General features: G+C 38.4%; 1 protein-coding gene across 5 annotated transcripts in view; it reads left to right on the top strand.

Annotated features, from left to right (window-relative positions):
* The window catches only part of MYO6 (myosin VI), a 151,377-nt gene that overhangs the window by 122,718 nt on the left and 12,522 nt on the right, over window positions 1-16,137 (top strand). For 2 of the 5 annotated variants that reach the window (XM_023517267.1, XM_023517266.1), the window contains exons 23-32: window positions 1,170-1,299; window positions 2,851-2,941; window positions 3,993-4,143; window positions 5,747-5,955; window positions 6,658-6,736; window positions 7,589-7,749; window positions 10,383-10,409; window positions 10,802-10,828; window positions 12,459-12,497; window positions 15,701-15,804. In XM_023517267.1, the coding sequence (XP_023373035.1) occupies window positions 1,170-1,299; window positions 2,851-2,941; window positions 3,993-4,143; window positions 5,747-5,955; window positions 6,658-6,736; window positions 7,589-7,749; window positions 10,383-10,409; window positions 10,802-10,828; window positions 12,459-12,497; window positions 15,701-15,804 (1,018 nt within the window). The remainder of the gene's footprint in view (window positions 1-1,169; window positions 1,300-2,850; window positions 2,942-3,992; window positions 4,144-5,746; window positions 5,956-6,657; window positions 6,737-7,588; window positions 7,750-10,382; window positions 10,410-10,801; window positions 10,829-12,458; window positions 12,498-15,700; window positions 15,805-16,137) is intronic. The other 3 variants (XM_012809530.2, XM_012809529.1, XM_023517268.1) reach the window with 2 other exon arrangements.

Raw genomic sequence — 16,137 nt, 5'->3', positions numbered from 1 at the left:
TGAATAATTGTGTCTTCATAATTTTTAACGTGATTATTGCTATTGATATATAGCTAGCCGTACTTGCTGGATTTAGCATAATCGTTAATAGGTATCTCTAACGTCTTGAAAGATAAGTTAATCATCATAAATAAATCTGGTTTTATGTTTTTTTGACAGATGAAAGGTGTGTATGCAATACTAATGTATAAATGTCCCTATGAATATATTTTTTTTTTTACAGAGGAACCATACCATTCTCTACACAAGAAGAAAATTTAACAGAAAAAATATATAAATATTGATAGTTGGCTTAAATTTAATCATGCATGTTTATCATAGACTTGACACTTTACTATGGTAGTAATTGTTTAAGAATTAATAGCTTGATACACAAAGCACTTGGTCTTGTTTACTTCCAGAAAAATTATCTGCAGGATTTGTTGAAAGCCTAAGGCAGCGGTTCTCAACCTATGGGTCATGACCCACAGGAACTGTATTAAAGGGCCAAGGCATGAGGTTACTGGCCTAAGGCAAAGATTCAAAGTTCTTTAATCTTTTTATGTACTTTTAATTTAACTTTGACTGTACAGAGGCATTATATTGATTGATTGGTGTGTGACATCCTTAATACTATAGTGGGTAATTTGGCAAAGGGTAGAAATCACAAGGATTTGGTTAAATAGTGCCAATAAATCTCAATTTTATTTGGGTTGTCTGTTTTTTAGTAGCAATTTCTTGTCTCTGACCAAAATGGGGATGGGAGTTAGGAGAGACAGAATAGTTTTGATGTGGTACCTCCTACTGTACAGCTGACCTTCACTTACTGGGTATTAATAAGGATATCTGGAGAGGTGTGGGAGCCAATTCAGAGATATAGTCGTCCTTTTTCATTTTTTTCTCAATAACTTCTCATTAATTAAGTCATGAAAGACTTTTTTTCCTGCTTTTATTATTGAATCCGCTACCTAGCAATGAGTAGCTTCCCTTACGTCCAAAAATGTCTGAGGAAGGAAGAGAAAGGAAGCCAGATGTGGGCGTGTGTGTTTGGTTTGCCATCCGCTCTGTAAAGACATATCTGTGTAATGGCATGCCACCGTTTTCAGAAAGTTAGATTTGGGACTTGAATTCCCTTTGTTTAGTATCTTTCCATATGTTTAATACTGACATTAAATCTTTTTAATTTCCAGTTTGCAGAATTTGACCAGATTATGAAGTCTGACCCTGACCACTTGGCAGAGCTGGTTAAGAGAGTCAATCACTGGCTCGTGTGCAGCCGCTGGAAGAAGGTGCAGTGGTGCTCACTCTCCGTCATCAAACGTAGGTGCCTCCTTCCCACCACGGCTTTGTGGTTTCAGAAGTGAGATGGTTCCTGGCGTGTTGTGAAGTTGTCTCAGAGGTGAAGGCTGGGCACCAGGGACCGACTTGTATTCACACCGTGTCCCTAGTCCTTAAGCAATACCTCATATCTAGTATGTGATAAGCTAGTGTTTGTTAGACTTTAAAAACTTGTTGAGTGTGTAAGACTTACTTTATCTGGATGTGTTATAGGAGTGTTAATTTCATTGTGTCCTACACAAAACAGAATCCACTGACTTGATTCTCTTCTCCCCCCACCCTGTACCTCTGACACCTCCATTCATCTCACAGACTTAAGCCACAACTTCTCTTTCCATCTACGAAGCATCTGCAATACACAGACCCAAAATTTCAAAATTGCAGTTGCCTCTCTGGTTTTATCCCTGAAGTCTTGACCGTCACCGCGTCCTGCCGATTCCTCCTCCAAATCCTGACTTTCCTTCCTTTTCACTGGTGGGACCTCTGTGTAGCTCCATCCACCTCTGGCATAATAATTTCACTGGCTCTCAGACTGATTTTCCTGGCTTCCCAGAGTCCTGCTCTAAACTAAAAGCCTTCTAGGTCTCTCCTTTGTAGAAGGCAGAGTCTAAGTTCTTAGACTGTATTTAATGGTCATGAGGTTCCCATTGTTTTAGCCTCTTCCCCCACCTTCCCTTCTTAGATCCTGGTCTTTAACAGGGAGCCGATCACAGTCCTGAAGACGCAATCCCAAAGGCCATAATCCCGAACATTGGAATCCCAAAAGATCGAAATTCTGAAAATAGTATACATTTGGGAAAAAAATTAGAAAATTATTTTAAAGATATTTATTTAATTTTTTTTTTTTTTGCGACAGAGTTTCACTTTGTTGCCCTCTGTAGAGTGCTGTTACCTCATAGCTCACAGCAACCTCAAACTCTTGGGTTTAAACAACCCTCTTGCTTCAGCCTCCTGAATAGCTGGCTATGATGATGCCACTGCACTCTAGCTTGGGTGACAGAAGGAGATACTATCTCCAAAAAAAATTTTTTTCAAGGTCAGGTCATCGTGAGACATTCTGGGTAACTCGAGGTGAGTAGATTACTGTAGGATTCTCAGAGGCCTTCCTCTCTGTGTTCATTGCGAATCTTCAGAAGGGAGGGAAACGCATGGCTTTTCCTTAACTCAATTTGACAGATAAATCCTTTTTTCAAGACACCTGTTCATATTTCGTAGAACAAATGTTGTCTAGGACAGTTGGAGAAACCCTAGGGTAACATTATAAGGAAATCATGCATTTAAAATATAAACCTGGCCATATACATGATATGCTCTTAATTTTATGAAGTATAAAAAATTTCGAGCTTCAGGTTAGTGATAAGTCTAAAAAAATATAAGAAATTAAAGAAACGTTAAACTTTCTTATGTTTTTGTCTGATATATGTTCATCAGTTTTATATTTCTTGAGGATTGATGTTTGGAAATAAGTAATTTTTTGTATATCATATGCCCGGTTTAAACAGAATAATTTTGTTATTTTGTTTTTATACATAGTGAAAAACAAAATAAAATATCGAGCTGAAGCCTGCATTAAAATGCAAAAAACTATTCGAATGTGGCTTTGCAAAAGGAGACACAAACCTCGGTAAGATGAATAGTGCCTCAAATAACCCTGCAAAAAACCTAATTACCCAACTGTAAACTGGCAATACAGTCACTAAACAGTTTGGATACCTCGGGAGTTTTCTCATGTTCTTGACAAAATGGTATATTAACCTGTTATTTGTAATACTTGTTTGAAATTAATTTATTCATTTAACTTATTATTTGCCTCCTTCTATAAAAGGCTTTGAAGTAGTTTACAAAAATGAAAACACTATCACAAGTTGAAATAAATGATTGTGAGAAGCACTTTTTTTTTTTTGGAGACAGAGTCTCACTGTGTCACCCTCAGTAGAGCGCTGTGGTGTCTTAGCTCACAGCAATCTCAAACTCCTGGGCTTAAGCGATTCTCCAGCCTCAGCCTCCCAAGTAGCTGGGATTTCAGGCGCCCACCACAATGCCCAACCATTTTTTTGTTGCAGTTGTCATCGTTGTCCAACTGGCCCAGGCAAGTTTCAAACCTGCCAACCTTGGTGCATGTGGCCAGTGCCACAACCACTGTACTATGGGCGCTGAGCCAAGAGAAGCACTTTTATTTTGTTTAGTTTTATTAGAGTCTTGATGATGTCAAATTGACATTGTTTTTTGAAAAACATCTCATTAATATTTTGGCCATATTTTTCAAGATCATGTGTAGAAATTGTCTGACTGTAAATTTAGTCTTACTAAATTTATTTCTTACTTGAGTCTTTCATTTTAGACTTTTTAAAGTTGGAGGTCTGAATATCTGTTAATTCAACATACCTTTTCAAAGAGATTAGATTCTTCTAAATTCTTCTGTAATTTGAATTCTCAGACTCTCTAGACTAAACATAGAAGGCTGTCATCCTGCTGGCAGGTGTCAAGGTCGCTCTGACCCACATTTGATTATTTTAACCCTCAACAAGAGATCTGAAAAAGAGAATTCTAAATAATATTGAAAACAAAAGTGAAATTTTCTGCTCAGCAATATGTGATTAGTACTTTATAAATGAAAACTCTACCTAAAGCATTAAATGGTGAAATTAAACTCTGATGAACTATAATCTGTGCAGCATTGATGGCCTGGTTAAGGTGGGCACACTGAAAAAGCGACTTGATAAGTTTAATGAAGTTGTGAGTGCATTGAAAGATGGAAAACCAGAGATGAATAAACAGATCAAGAATCTTGAAATTTCTATTGATACTTTGATGGCCAAAATTAAGGTATGTAATTTTAACTCAAGTGACTTTGGCTTTTTATTATAATTTAATATCTTTTGTTATTGATATTGAAATTGTACAGAAAATGTTCTTAATTTTCAAAGTTAATGAGTGTCAAATGTCAATGATGGCAAGTGGATATGGATATTCATCATATTATCAACTCTTCCCTACATTTGAATAATTCATAGCAAAATGTTAAAGAAGACAATTTTTTTGGCAGTTTTTGGCTGAGGCTGGGTGAACCTGCCACCTCTGGCATATGGGGCTGGTGCTCGACTTCTTTGAGCCACAGACGCTGCCCAAGAAGACAATTTTTATGCAATTTTATTTGTTGATAGGAAAAATAGGTCTGTTCTCAGAAGAGCAACTAAAGTGCTATATTATGTTGGTGAGCTTTTGCATAAATCATGACTTAGGGTTAATGCAAATAATTTTTTTATTTGTTTCATGCTTTTCTATTTTTAGAAACTAATTTTTAAATTATAAAAGTAATGCAATATTGAACATTTAAAGAGAATTGACAAAACTCTTGAGCTAACATTCAACTAGCACATTCTTGCATAGTTCCCTTACAATCTCATATGCATACATTGTACATAGTTCTTACCATAATATGCACTTCAGTTTATACCTTTGTCATTATGCTGTGTGCCCTGTCCTTGTTAACACATTATCTTCATAGAGGCCATAACATAATTTAATTAACTGTTATGCAAGTAGCAAATAATTTCCTCCCCAGTTTTGTAGGAAAAAAATGGGTCCTCTTCTTTGATTTTTACTCATATGATTACTAATTGTGTTAGAATATTTTCTGTATGCTCATTTGTTAACCTTATTTCAACTGTCTGTCCTTACCTTTTCCTCAATTATATTTTAGGGTTTTAATGCTTTTCTTACATCAGGACAGTTATTCAGAATGTAGTAAATCCTTAAAATGGGCTTTTCATCTTTTCTCTGCAGATATTTTATGTAGACAGTGGTAAATCTTGGATGTAGAAAGGAGAAAAAAGATCAGTAAAGGAATTAAAAAAGCTCTGGATAGACCTGGCTGATGTTATAGACTCGTCAAGGACCACCCCTTTTTATGTGATATTATCATCAATGAAAATTAACTCAGCCACGTTTTTTGAAGGCTAACTTAGGAAAATCATCCAACACTCTAAGATGTATTTAGTAATTTCTTAAATATTCCTTAAGTACTCTTTGAACATTATTATTAAAGACTAGTAACCTTTGGCTGAATTCGCAAATTTTACTTAAAAAATAATTTTTAACTATAATATATTACTCTGTTCATAGTACACCTTTAGATACCAATTAGTTGATCAATAGGAGATAGAGTCAAATACTACTGCGCAGAGATAACTTTCTAAAAAGATTTTTCATTAGTGCTTTTGTAAAAGGGCTTACTGCTTACAGCTTTCCCAGTTTCTGCTGTGTGCATGCATTTTGGAGCATTTTTTTAGAACTGTGGTACAGACATTCAGAGGTGTCATTGTAGCCATTTCCCAGTGTTCAGGTGAGGATTGTTAAGTCTGTTCACATTGTTGTGCGACACAAGAGAGGAGTTTCTGAGCACCCGTTCCTTGGTTTGCTTTTTAAGTCCACTATGATGACCAGGGACCAGATACAGAGAGAATATGACGCACTGGTCAGAAGCTCTGAGGATCTTCTCAGTGCGTTACAGAAAAAGAAGCAGCAGGAAGAAGAAGCAGAAAGGCTGAGGCGCATCCAGGAGGAAATGGAGAGAGAGAGGAAACGACGTGAAGCTGATGAGCAGCGGCGGCGGCAGGAGGAGGAGGAGAGGCGGATGTAAGGCCTCCCCCCAGCAGGGGGCGGACTCTGGTTTGGGTGGTCCTTGATGACTATTCTTAAAACTGTACTCTTATTTTAATGAATTGATTTTGGAATAAGTTCGAAAGTTGAGAAAATTAGCTTCTTTTAGACAAATGATAACCTAATGTCATTTTTAACAGTAATATGAATTTTGGTTAACTTCTCATACCCGAGGATTTCTCCTTTTTTTTTCTGCAGCCGTCATTGTTGTTTGGAGGGCCTGGGCTGGGGATTCGAACCTGCCACCTTAGGTGTATGTGGCTGGCGCCTTAGCCGCTTGAGCCACAGGCGCCAAGCCGATTTCTCCTTTTTTAAAGCTGTGACCTGCACATTAATTTATAAGCTAGATAAAAGGCACTTCTACTTTTCTGTAGATGTAAAACTGATAGCATTTTGGAAGATTGCTGTAGACTACGGAGATGGAGTGCGAGTGACTTGGAGAGGGAGCGAGGGCAGCCTGGGTTAGGCTCATCTCTATAGAGATGTTAAGAGTTGTAGAATGTAATTGTGTTTGTTTTATATACGTAGGATTACTGTCAGTAGAGTTAGATTTTGTCTTATTTCGAATAAATTGATGATGTATGTGGTTCGGGGATTAATTTGAGTCCCTAATCTATTGCCTATTAATAGCTAAATTGCCTTCTGAAGGATTCCTTATTTTCTCTTATTTTTTGTTAGGAAACTTGAGATGGAAGCAAAGAGAAAACAAGAAGAAGAAGAGAGAAAGAAACGGGAGGATGATGAGAAGCGCATTCAGGTGGATATATACCCACTGGCATGATTTTCTGTTGAAGTCGGATCCTAGAGTTACAAAAGAAGTGAAAATGAGATGTTTATTTGCTAGATAAGCTGTCGCTGGTTTATCCCAGAGGCAAAAGGCAGTTTCTGAAGTGGTTATGGGAAGGGACCTTGGAGGTAGGGCAGTGGGTTCAAACCCAGGCTGTGTTACGGACAAAGTTGTGACATTTCACACGTCATGATGAGTAACTGTGGGTCAGAGTTTACTCTCTGTAGAGTCGGGCAAATAATAGTCATACAAGCATTAAATGAATTAACACAAAGCATTTAGAATAGTGTTTAGTTCAGTAAATATTAGTATTGTTATTGTATTTAGGGCAAAGTCAAATGAACATTCACTTGTAAAATACTGTGTTTTAAAATATTGCGATATAACTTTGTAGATACTAGTATTTGATAGATAAGGAGTCGGTTAATCTCTCCACACCCAGTTTTCATAAGTCTCATGTCTGAGAGGGCACGATCGTGCATTTTATTTTCTCTTTGTCACGACTTTCTTAACATACTGTCCTCATACTCGGCACTTTAAATTCCTGTTTCCATCTGTCTGATTGTTGGTGTTAATGGGATACCTAGGATACTCATTGTTTGGGGTCTGTAGTTTCACAGAATGAGGAAAAATGGGATATGTTTGGAGCATTAATCGTTACAGGAGAAAATACAGATTGAAGATATCTGTGGCTAAACACTGCATATCCCTTAATGAAGAACGTGTACAGAACAGTTATGCTGTCTGTGTTTTGAGTAATCACAAGAGTCTTCCAGTGCAACAGTGAAGACCTCTTGGTGAAATGCCTTTCTCTTCTTGCAGGCTGAAGTGGAGGCCCAGCTGGCCAGACAGCGGGAGGAGGAGTCCCAGCAGCAGGCGGTTCTGGAGCAGGAGCGGAGGGACCGCGAGCTGGCCCTGAGGATCGCCCAGAGTGAAGCCGAGCTCATCAGTGACGAGGCCCAGGCCGACCCGGCGCTCCGCAGGTACTGGGCCCTGGGTGTAGCACCCCCTACTTTGCTTTATTCACCTCTCTGCTTCACATCCCGTCTGAAAAGGAGCAGGAGAAAATCAGATTCCACAGGTCCTGACATATATTTCAAATGAAATCATTTAAAAATTATTTGCATATGCTTTTATACTTGAGAGAATGAAACAGTTGATTTTCCACAAAATTGTTAAACTGTTGAAAAATAAAACTGTGGTCCGGGCATGGTGGCTCATACCTGTAATCTCAGTACTTTGAGAGGCTAAGGTGGGAAGATTGCTTGAGGCCAGGAGTTCAAGATCAGCCTAAGCAAGAGTGAGACCCCGTCTCTATAAAATAGAAAAATAGAAAAAAACTAGTCTGGTGTGGTGGTGGGTGCCTGTAGTCTCAGCTACTAGGGAGGCTGCGGCAGGAGGATTGCTTGAGCCCAGGAATTTAAGGTTTCAGTGAGTTATGAAGATACTACTAGGCCAGGTGACAGAGCAGGACCCTGTCTCAAAACAAAAAACAAAAAAACTGTACAATTTTATTAATGTTCCTGTTAAGAAAACATTTCAACTTTGACTTTGAAATTGTCTGAGAGTATTGTATGTTAGGTAGACACCTAATTTCTACACACCTGTCACCAAACACTAGCACAGTGACTAGACTGAATGCAGTTGGTTATGTTTGAGGTTGAGATTTTTTTCCTAATGCAAAAAATATTCTGAACGTTTCATACACCCTCACACTTGGAATGAGGAGAAATTTACCCTGCTGTGTCTCAGAACAAATGGATTTCCCTTTCCAAAAAGGAAGATAAAATGCATTGAAATATATTGGCTTCTCAGGATTCCAGATTCTTCCTAAATATTATAAATAAACTGTGGAGGAAGATGGAGGTTCTTATTAAAAGTTGCAGAAAGGTTTACTATAACAGATTATTTTTTTAAACACTTAGAATGTGTAAATATTAGTTGGTTTAATTGTTTACTTCTAAAAACAAAACAAAACTAGTATATGAGGTTCATTTTTATGTAGGTGTGTCTGTTGTGCATATCCTGAGAGGCACATAGGTCTCTGCTACCAGGCTTTTCAGAACTTCAGAGCTGTGCATGACAAAATGTAATTAAAGGACTACCACTAGAAGGAGCTATGTCCTTGGGAAAGGCTGCAGTTGCAAGTTAGTGATCAGATTTTATTTAGCTAAAAACAAAGACAGAGGAGAAAAGGGTGTGTTAAGCTGTCTTCACGCTTTTTCTGGAAAGTGACTGCACTGGGGAGAGCTAGGATCTGATTGTGTATCAGAGTATTAGTGTTTAGTGTATGAACTGAATAAGGTTATACAGACAAAAGACACGTGTATTATAACTATTAATCTGTTGGGTTTGAGTCCTCTATTTTGGCTCTTTATTAACATTTTACTGTATTTTAAATTTTTTATCCTGGCTATGGCTTCTGTACATGCAGACTCAATCCCTTCCACTTGTGTTCTATCAGAACGTCTGGGAGCCTTTGTGTGTACCTGAACTGAGCTCTCCCAGCTGCTGTCCCTGCTGTCTGTGAGTTGACAGAGCTGGCTTTGTCATGGCTGAAGTCCCTTTATAAAGGGCTTGTTAGTGGAGTTGCCAAGCTTTGTGTGTACGCATTTGAAATTCTCAGCTGTGTCTAGTGCATAAGACATTACGTGAAATGTGCATAAGACATTGGCTCAGGTGCAGACTCCTTCCTGTCTTCAGAAGGGTGCCCTTCTTCCAGGGTGAGTAGTCTCCAAGGAAGAGTAGACAGACTATTTAGTACTGTTAATGTAAATGACCAGTTACCTGTGATTTAAATTAAGCAGAATTAGCAAGGTAATGGAACCACTGTTAAGTACCTGGAAGGTGGTTGTGCCCTTATGACTTGGAAGGCAGAGGATTAGTTCTCTTTCTCCTGTGGGACAGATCTGTGTGTGGTGTCCCTCCTCCGGGGTGCCCTTCAAATCCTTTCTGTCAGCTCCCTTCCAGGAAGCTGTCCCTGACTCTCAGGTCCCCTGGTGTGCCTCTCCTTCTGACCTTGCTGGTCACTTCACACTCTGTCCTGCAGCATTGGCACTTCAGCACGGGTGACAGACTGTCCTGACTTCCAAGTCTGGCAGTTGAGTGTTACTCTGTGGGCTATCACTGAATGTTTTTAAGTGTTTATTTTACTTTTGTTAGCACTGAATTTTGTTCTATAACAAATTCATGTGTGAGAACTTGCTAAGTAAACCCATTTTATTTTATAAGTAGAATTAAATCATAAACACATAGATCATGTATACATTAGTGCATTTATGGGGTACAGTGTGCTGATTCCATATAGAATTAGGAATACTGGGTGGTGCCTGTGGCTCAGTGAGTAGGGCATCAGCCCCACGTACCAGATGTGGCAGGTTCAAACCTGGCCCCAGCCAAAAAAAAATGAAGAGAAAAAGAATTAGGAATACTTACATCACACTGGCTAATATATACCTCATCTAGTTTGCTTAATTAATGTGTTAAGACATTTATACTCTATACTAATAGATCCAGTTAATATATTGCATAAATGTTGTTCTTGAGTTCGGTGATGTGTTAAAAAATGTATGAGGATTGATTCTGCTGCAATTTACATTTTAAGTTACCTTTTCAGCTTGGAGTCCCACCCAGTGACTGCTGCGTAAGAACTGTTTTCCACACGTGTGATATGTTTTAAAATACGATTTCAATCAATTATATATGTGATCTTTGATGCTCAGTGAAGGTTCCAGATTACCTAAAGTACTGTGCAGATTCTATGAAAGACTAACCTCACAATATATGAATGTTCTAATCTAAATGTGATGTATTATGTAATACTCTCTAATTTTCACTGGATGCCTTTATTTTTTCCTAATCATTCTAATGAAGATTTTAAAAATATATTAAAATTCGGAGTGATCTTACGTGTAGATTAAAGATGATTGCGTTTTTAAAATCAATGAGTAAAGAAATTGAAACAAAATTCACACAGCCAAGATTGTCACAATCCAGACTGGTTATATTAACTAAAATATGTTCTTTTCACAGAAGTGGTGGAACAAGACCCCAAATGACGCCGTATGTTGTTTCCCTTTGCCTTTCTGTGATACGTTGTGGGTCGTTTGGGGAGAGAAGTAGTTTCCTCATTGGAGCAAATTTCAAATTAATTTATTTTATTAAAAGAGGATGAAATAACACTTTAATTTTTCATTTTTTTTGCCCAGGAAAAAATGTCTGATGTTCTTGTTTGGTGCCTAAACACTGGAGTTCATGATTTGGTTTCCTTCTTTCTGCTGTCTGTGTGTAAATAGCACCCACTTCGTGTTTTTAACTGCTTTTTACCTTACATCTTTATAGAATCAGATGTGGAAGTAATAAGGATAAATAAAATACTGAGTTTTCAATATATGCGATAGTTCATTGTATTATATCTAAAGCAAGTCATAAGCTGAAGTTATTTTTATAGTGTTAATTTTGGTGCAAATGTACCTCTTTGGAAACCTCCCCATAGAGAGAGAATCCAAGTAACATTCAGAATATAAATTAAGTACATTTTGCATATGTTTTGTGTGTGCTGTGTGTAGATACGTATAAGTTTTGGAACATACAAAATCTGAATTTTGCACAGCTTGAAGGACTGCAGCTGTGACCTTTCTAGTAACGGTTTTCCACTCGGTCAGACTCCAGCAGCAAAATGTGTTTCATAAATGATGCAACTTATATAAAAGGAAAAACAATAGGATAGGCAATACAACATACTGATTTATTTTAATATGAAAGTACTTGCACGTAACTGCATTGGGAACAATGAAGCGATCAGATACTTCTGTGATACACAGAATCCCAGTGAAGGCTGTAGCTTCACGGGCACGTTGGTACCGCAGGGTTGTGTTGGGCACTCAAATGCCACGGCCTTGTGAACGGGCCTTGTGAAGTTCTGGATAGAGCCATCTGCGATCTCCTCTCAATCATGCAGTATTTGCACCCCCAGAAAAATTTTGAGGATATTAAAACCAAGCAAAAAAATTAGGAAGGAAAGAGCAAGGAAAGAATGATCATTAAACACGATGAAACTATTCTACAGATTTAACCAAATATTGAGAAAAGTTATACTTTTGTGGATATTAGCAGAAAAAGAAGTTTTTGCCTTTGGTAGAAATTTATCATTAGAAGGTCAGAATGCGTCAGATCTTTCATTTAATAAGTCCTTGTACTGCTGTTCCCTTCTTTAAAAAAACATGCTTTGATTACAATTTTAGAGCTTTAAACACATCAGATTCTTTTTTAAACTCTGACACTATAAAATACAACAGCCCAGTTCACCACCATCCCTTGTCTGATTAACGTTTACTAAGCAACTCTGGAGCAAAGTCCTGATAAAGAGTCTATATATCCTGCCACTCGTATTCTGTGCACAGAAAAACATCCTAGTAGCATAGCTTTCAGGAGATTTTATTTAAAAGTTGCTACTGCAAAAATGGAGATGTGTTCAAATAACTATAACTGGATTTAAACAAATTTTTGTTGTGTGTATGGATAGACTTGTTGAAAAGTATATGTAGATATTTGTAAATCTATATAATTGTGAATGGTTAATGAGTCAGTAATCATATTGAAAATATTTTAATTATGCTTTTAGATCTTAAGAGTAATTTATATACTGTGTCTTTTATTTTATAACGGTGTTGTATTATCATTTTTCTTATAGGGAACAAATGGCCAAGGAAATGTCAGAATTGTTGAGTAGGTTAGTGCAGTGTGATGTGGGGAAATGAGTGTTCACCTCAAAATCATGTTTTTAAATTACTTTTGATTATTTGGACCAGATCCTGCTACAACAATGGTTCTCAACCTTCCTAATGCTGCCGCCCTTTAATACAGTTCCTTTGGGTCGCCACCCATGGGTTGAGAACCGCTGTGTCACAAGAATAGTCTGCTCTTTCCATGTGAGTTTTCTGTACAAGAAATACCATGTCCCCTTTACCCTGCCCAACACAGGAAAAAAGATAAAAAGCAATGTTTCTATAAACTGGCTTTTCTCAGTGTGGGTACCACTGGCGTCTGGCTGGGAGAGTTCCTTGCTGGTGCTGCCTCCCCCAACTCAGCCTTAGTGGGGGGTCCTTCCCTGTATCAACAGGCTGGAGTGTTGCCCCTCGTCTGGGAACCACTGGGCCTAGTTGAAGGGGAGAGAGGGAGAGCATGGCTCCCCAGGGCCGCTGAGCCCTAGAGCATGGCTGAAAAAACACTGGTGTAGATTGAGCCACCAAAGAATGTAACTTTGAGAGCAGGATCTGGTCCTTTACTTTGTAAGTTGATAGGAATATAACATGTTAATTCTCAGTTTTGAAGGTATAAAGTTAATACAAGGTGTTACTGTATTTTTAAAAATCAAGTCAGTTTTGTTACTACATTGCTGGATTATTTACATGATTGTCTTTATAGTGAGTCTAAATAATCAGTAAATTATGTCTTCGTTGTACTGTTTCAATAATCCAGAAGTGGGGGAGAGAAGCCTTTCAATGTGTTTTATTCATTACTTTGGATGCTGGCTGTGTTTTTTAAGCAGATGTATTTTTGTTTGAGGTAATACGAATGAAAAATTAGTGATATGAAAACCATACTGTAGGCAATAATTACTTAAACATAATGTTATTTTTAAAAAAGAATCAAAACACACCTTATGTATATTCTAAAACCTCAGGTACATTCTGACACTCTATAAGACTGTATATTATGTAAATTTACCTTCCCTTTCAAAAGAAAACAAGGCAGCAACAAAATACATAATAATGTTCAGCTTCCCTCCTAGAAAAGCCTCCAGGAAGGGCTAGAACAAAAGAGAATTTGTTTTCTTTTGATTCATTGTGGCTTAGGGATTTAGAAAAGAAAAAGAATATTGCAGTGAGTGTTAGAGCATAATTTTTTTGTTAAGGATAATAGACCTTGCTGGCACACAGCTGGCTCCTTTTGAGTAAAGCAGTTAGGAACAAGAAGCTGCGTGGAAAGTTGCCACATAGCTCATGAGAGTGTAAGATTCTATGACAGACCTCAAACGGATTTCAATCATGAAAAATACAGGGAAGACTAAGGGGCCACACATTATTCTGTAGCCGGCCTTACGTGTAACTAAGAAGCACCCTCGCACACAGTTTGAAGTATGTGGGTGGGTAATGCCTGAAAGCGGAGGTAGGCCCTTTAAAGAGGCAAGGTGCCTCATTTATTTGTTACATTTAATATTGAAAGGGTAATTTCCTTTACTTCACGAAGAAGGTAGCATTTTCAGACATCCCTTTCGGTAACATCAGCCTTGTCTGTGTCCTGACGGCCTGCCGGGATGTAACGGTAAATGATCCAAACTGGGGAAATATTGAGGACTCGGAGCCGCTCGTGGGCGTTAGAGCTTGGTGTGCCTCTCTCAGAGGAAGCACCATGCATGTTCCCAGGAGCAGGTGATGAAGCTGCATTTTCTCTTGTGATACCTGAGAAACAATATTTTAGTTCTTTAATATTAGCTATTTTAACATCTGTGCCAACTTCTTTACATGTCCTGAAATGTGACGTGTTTTAACGCCCTTTGTTACATCGAACTTAAAGTCATATGGCTTATTCTCAGTGTCCTCGCTGTGCAAGTATAATTTTTTTTTTTTTTTTGAGGTAGAGTCTCTCACTATGTCGTCCTCAGTAGAGTGCCAGGGCATCACAGCTCACAGCAACCTCAAACTTTTGGGCTTAAGCAATTCTCTTGCCTCAGCCTCCCAAGTAGCTGGAACTACAGGAGCCTGTCACAGCGTTCTTTTATTTTTAGAGACAAGGTCTTGCTCTTGCTCAGGCTGGTCTCAAACCTGTGTCCTCAGGCAGTCCACCCACCTTGGCCTCTCAAAGTGCTAGGATTATAGGCATGAGCTACCATGCCTGGCACAAGTATAATCTTTTGCTGAAAAATAGCATTCCAGGGCAGCACCTGTGGCTCAAAGGAGTAGGGTGCCAGCCCCGTATACCAGAAGTGTGGGGTTCGAATCTGGCCCCACCCCCCCAAATAATAATAACAACATTCCCTTATTACAGAAAATAATTTGTTCTATATTTTCTGAGTAATCTCAAATTATGTGCAAAATAAACGCATGTCTTAAGCCCTGAGTAGCACTATGATGACAAGGCTCAATTTATCCCATTTTATTGAGTGCTTTAAATCTTTTTTCCTTTCCTATACAATGTTCCTAGTAAATGGGGTATGATACAACTCTTGTGCCCATTGAAGTCTCTGTCATCTATGTCATGAGCTAAAACCTCTTCCGTTAATTAAGGAGTCATAACTCATTATAATATGAGAGCGAGGTTTTGTCCGCTTGCAGAACTTTTCTAAGTGTTGTACTTAACAGTGGAACCTGAAAAGTGAGAGGCTTTCCAGGATCCGAGGGCCTCAAATGCAGTGGGCTGCAGTGTGGCCGTTCACCTGTGCACCTTGTGACATCCTGATGCTGGGGAGATGGCAGAGCCAGGATGTGGGTGGAGTTGGTCCACGTGCAGCTTTCCTCGTTCCTTGCCGGTGACTGCCTGTGTGGCTCACGGCTTATAAACAATTAAGTTACTGTGCTGCCAATGACCTTTTAAGTGTGCTGAGGGTTTCTTTTTCGATTTTGAGGAATGTCTGTATTTTTTAACTTTGGATGTTCATGTATCCATCAGTATAAACATCTAAACTGAAGTCTGGGCGAAGTCTGTGGTTATAGGATATTAGAATTTAAAATGGAATATAGCTAGCAAGTAGCTTGCTGGGAAATTTCAGTTTAAGTACTCCAGTGTTCATCTCTCATCTGTCAGAGACACAAAAGTTCTCCATTTTTCTAGTTGCCGTTTCCAGTTCTCACCTTGGCAAACTTTCTTGCCTCTCTAGTTAATGTTTCCTTCATGTTTCTGGTTTAAAAATGCAAAAATATGTAATAATTACAGAGGTCCTGCTGTACAAGCCACCAAGGCAGCTGCTGGAACCAAGAAATATGATCTGAGTAAATGGAAATATGCAGAACTCCGTGATACCATCAACACTTCTTGTGGTAAGTGTATGTAAAGGGTGAAAGTTAGTGATAGGTGTAGGAGGTACATAGATTGGGGTGGGATGTTTTTATATGTGTAAAACTGTGTAAAACCATGGGAAATAGCTTTCACTAGCCTCTTTTTTTCTCTCCCCTGATATAAAAACTAACTTTTTTCTACAAAGCTAAAAAAAAAGATGTTATTAAGTTAAATTAATTTTACCTATTCTTGCTCAGGCGAGGGAGGAGAGCAAAGAAACTGTGGTGTGGGCTGTACGAATGACCGGCTCTTGTGATGTCACCTGGACAGCTAAATCTTTAGGTCCACCTGTAATACCGAACTACCTGGATAGC

The sequence above is a fragment of the Otolemur garnettii genome, unplaced genomic scaffold (genome assembly GCF_000181295.1).
Source record: "Otolemur garnettii isolate 467f Iridium unplaced genomic scaffold, OtoGar3 scaffold00107, whole genome shotgun sequence".
Classification (NCBI taxonomy): Eukaryota; Metazoa; Chordata; class Mammalia; order Primates; family Galagidae; genus Otolemur; species Otolemur garnettii.
The sequence above is the reverse complement of the archived record's forward strand: the minus strand, read 5'-3'. Positions and strand labels throughout refer to the sequence as shown.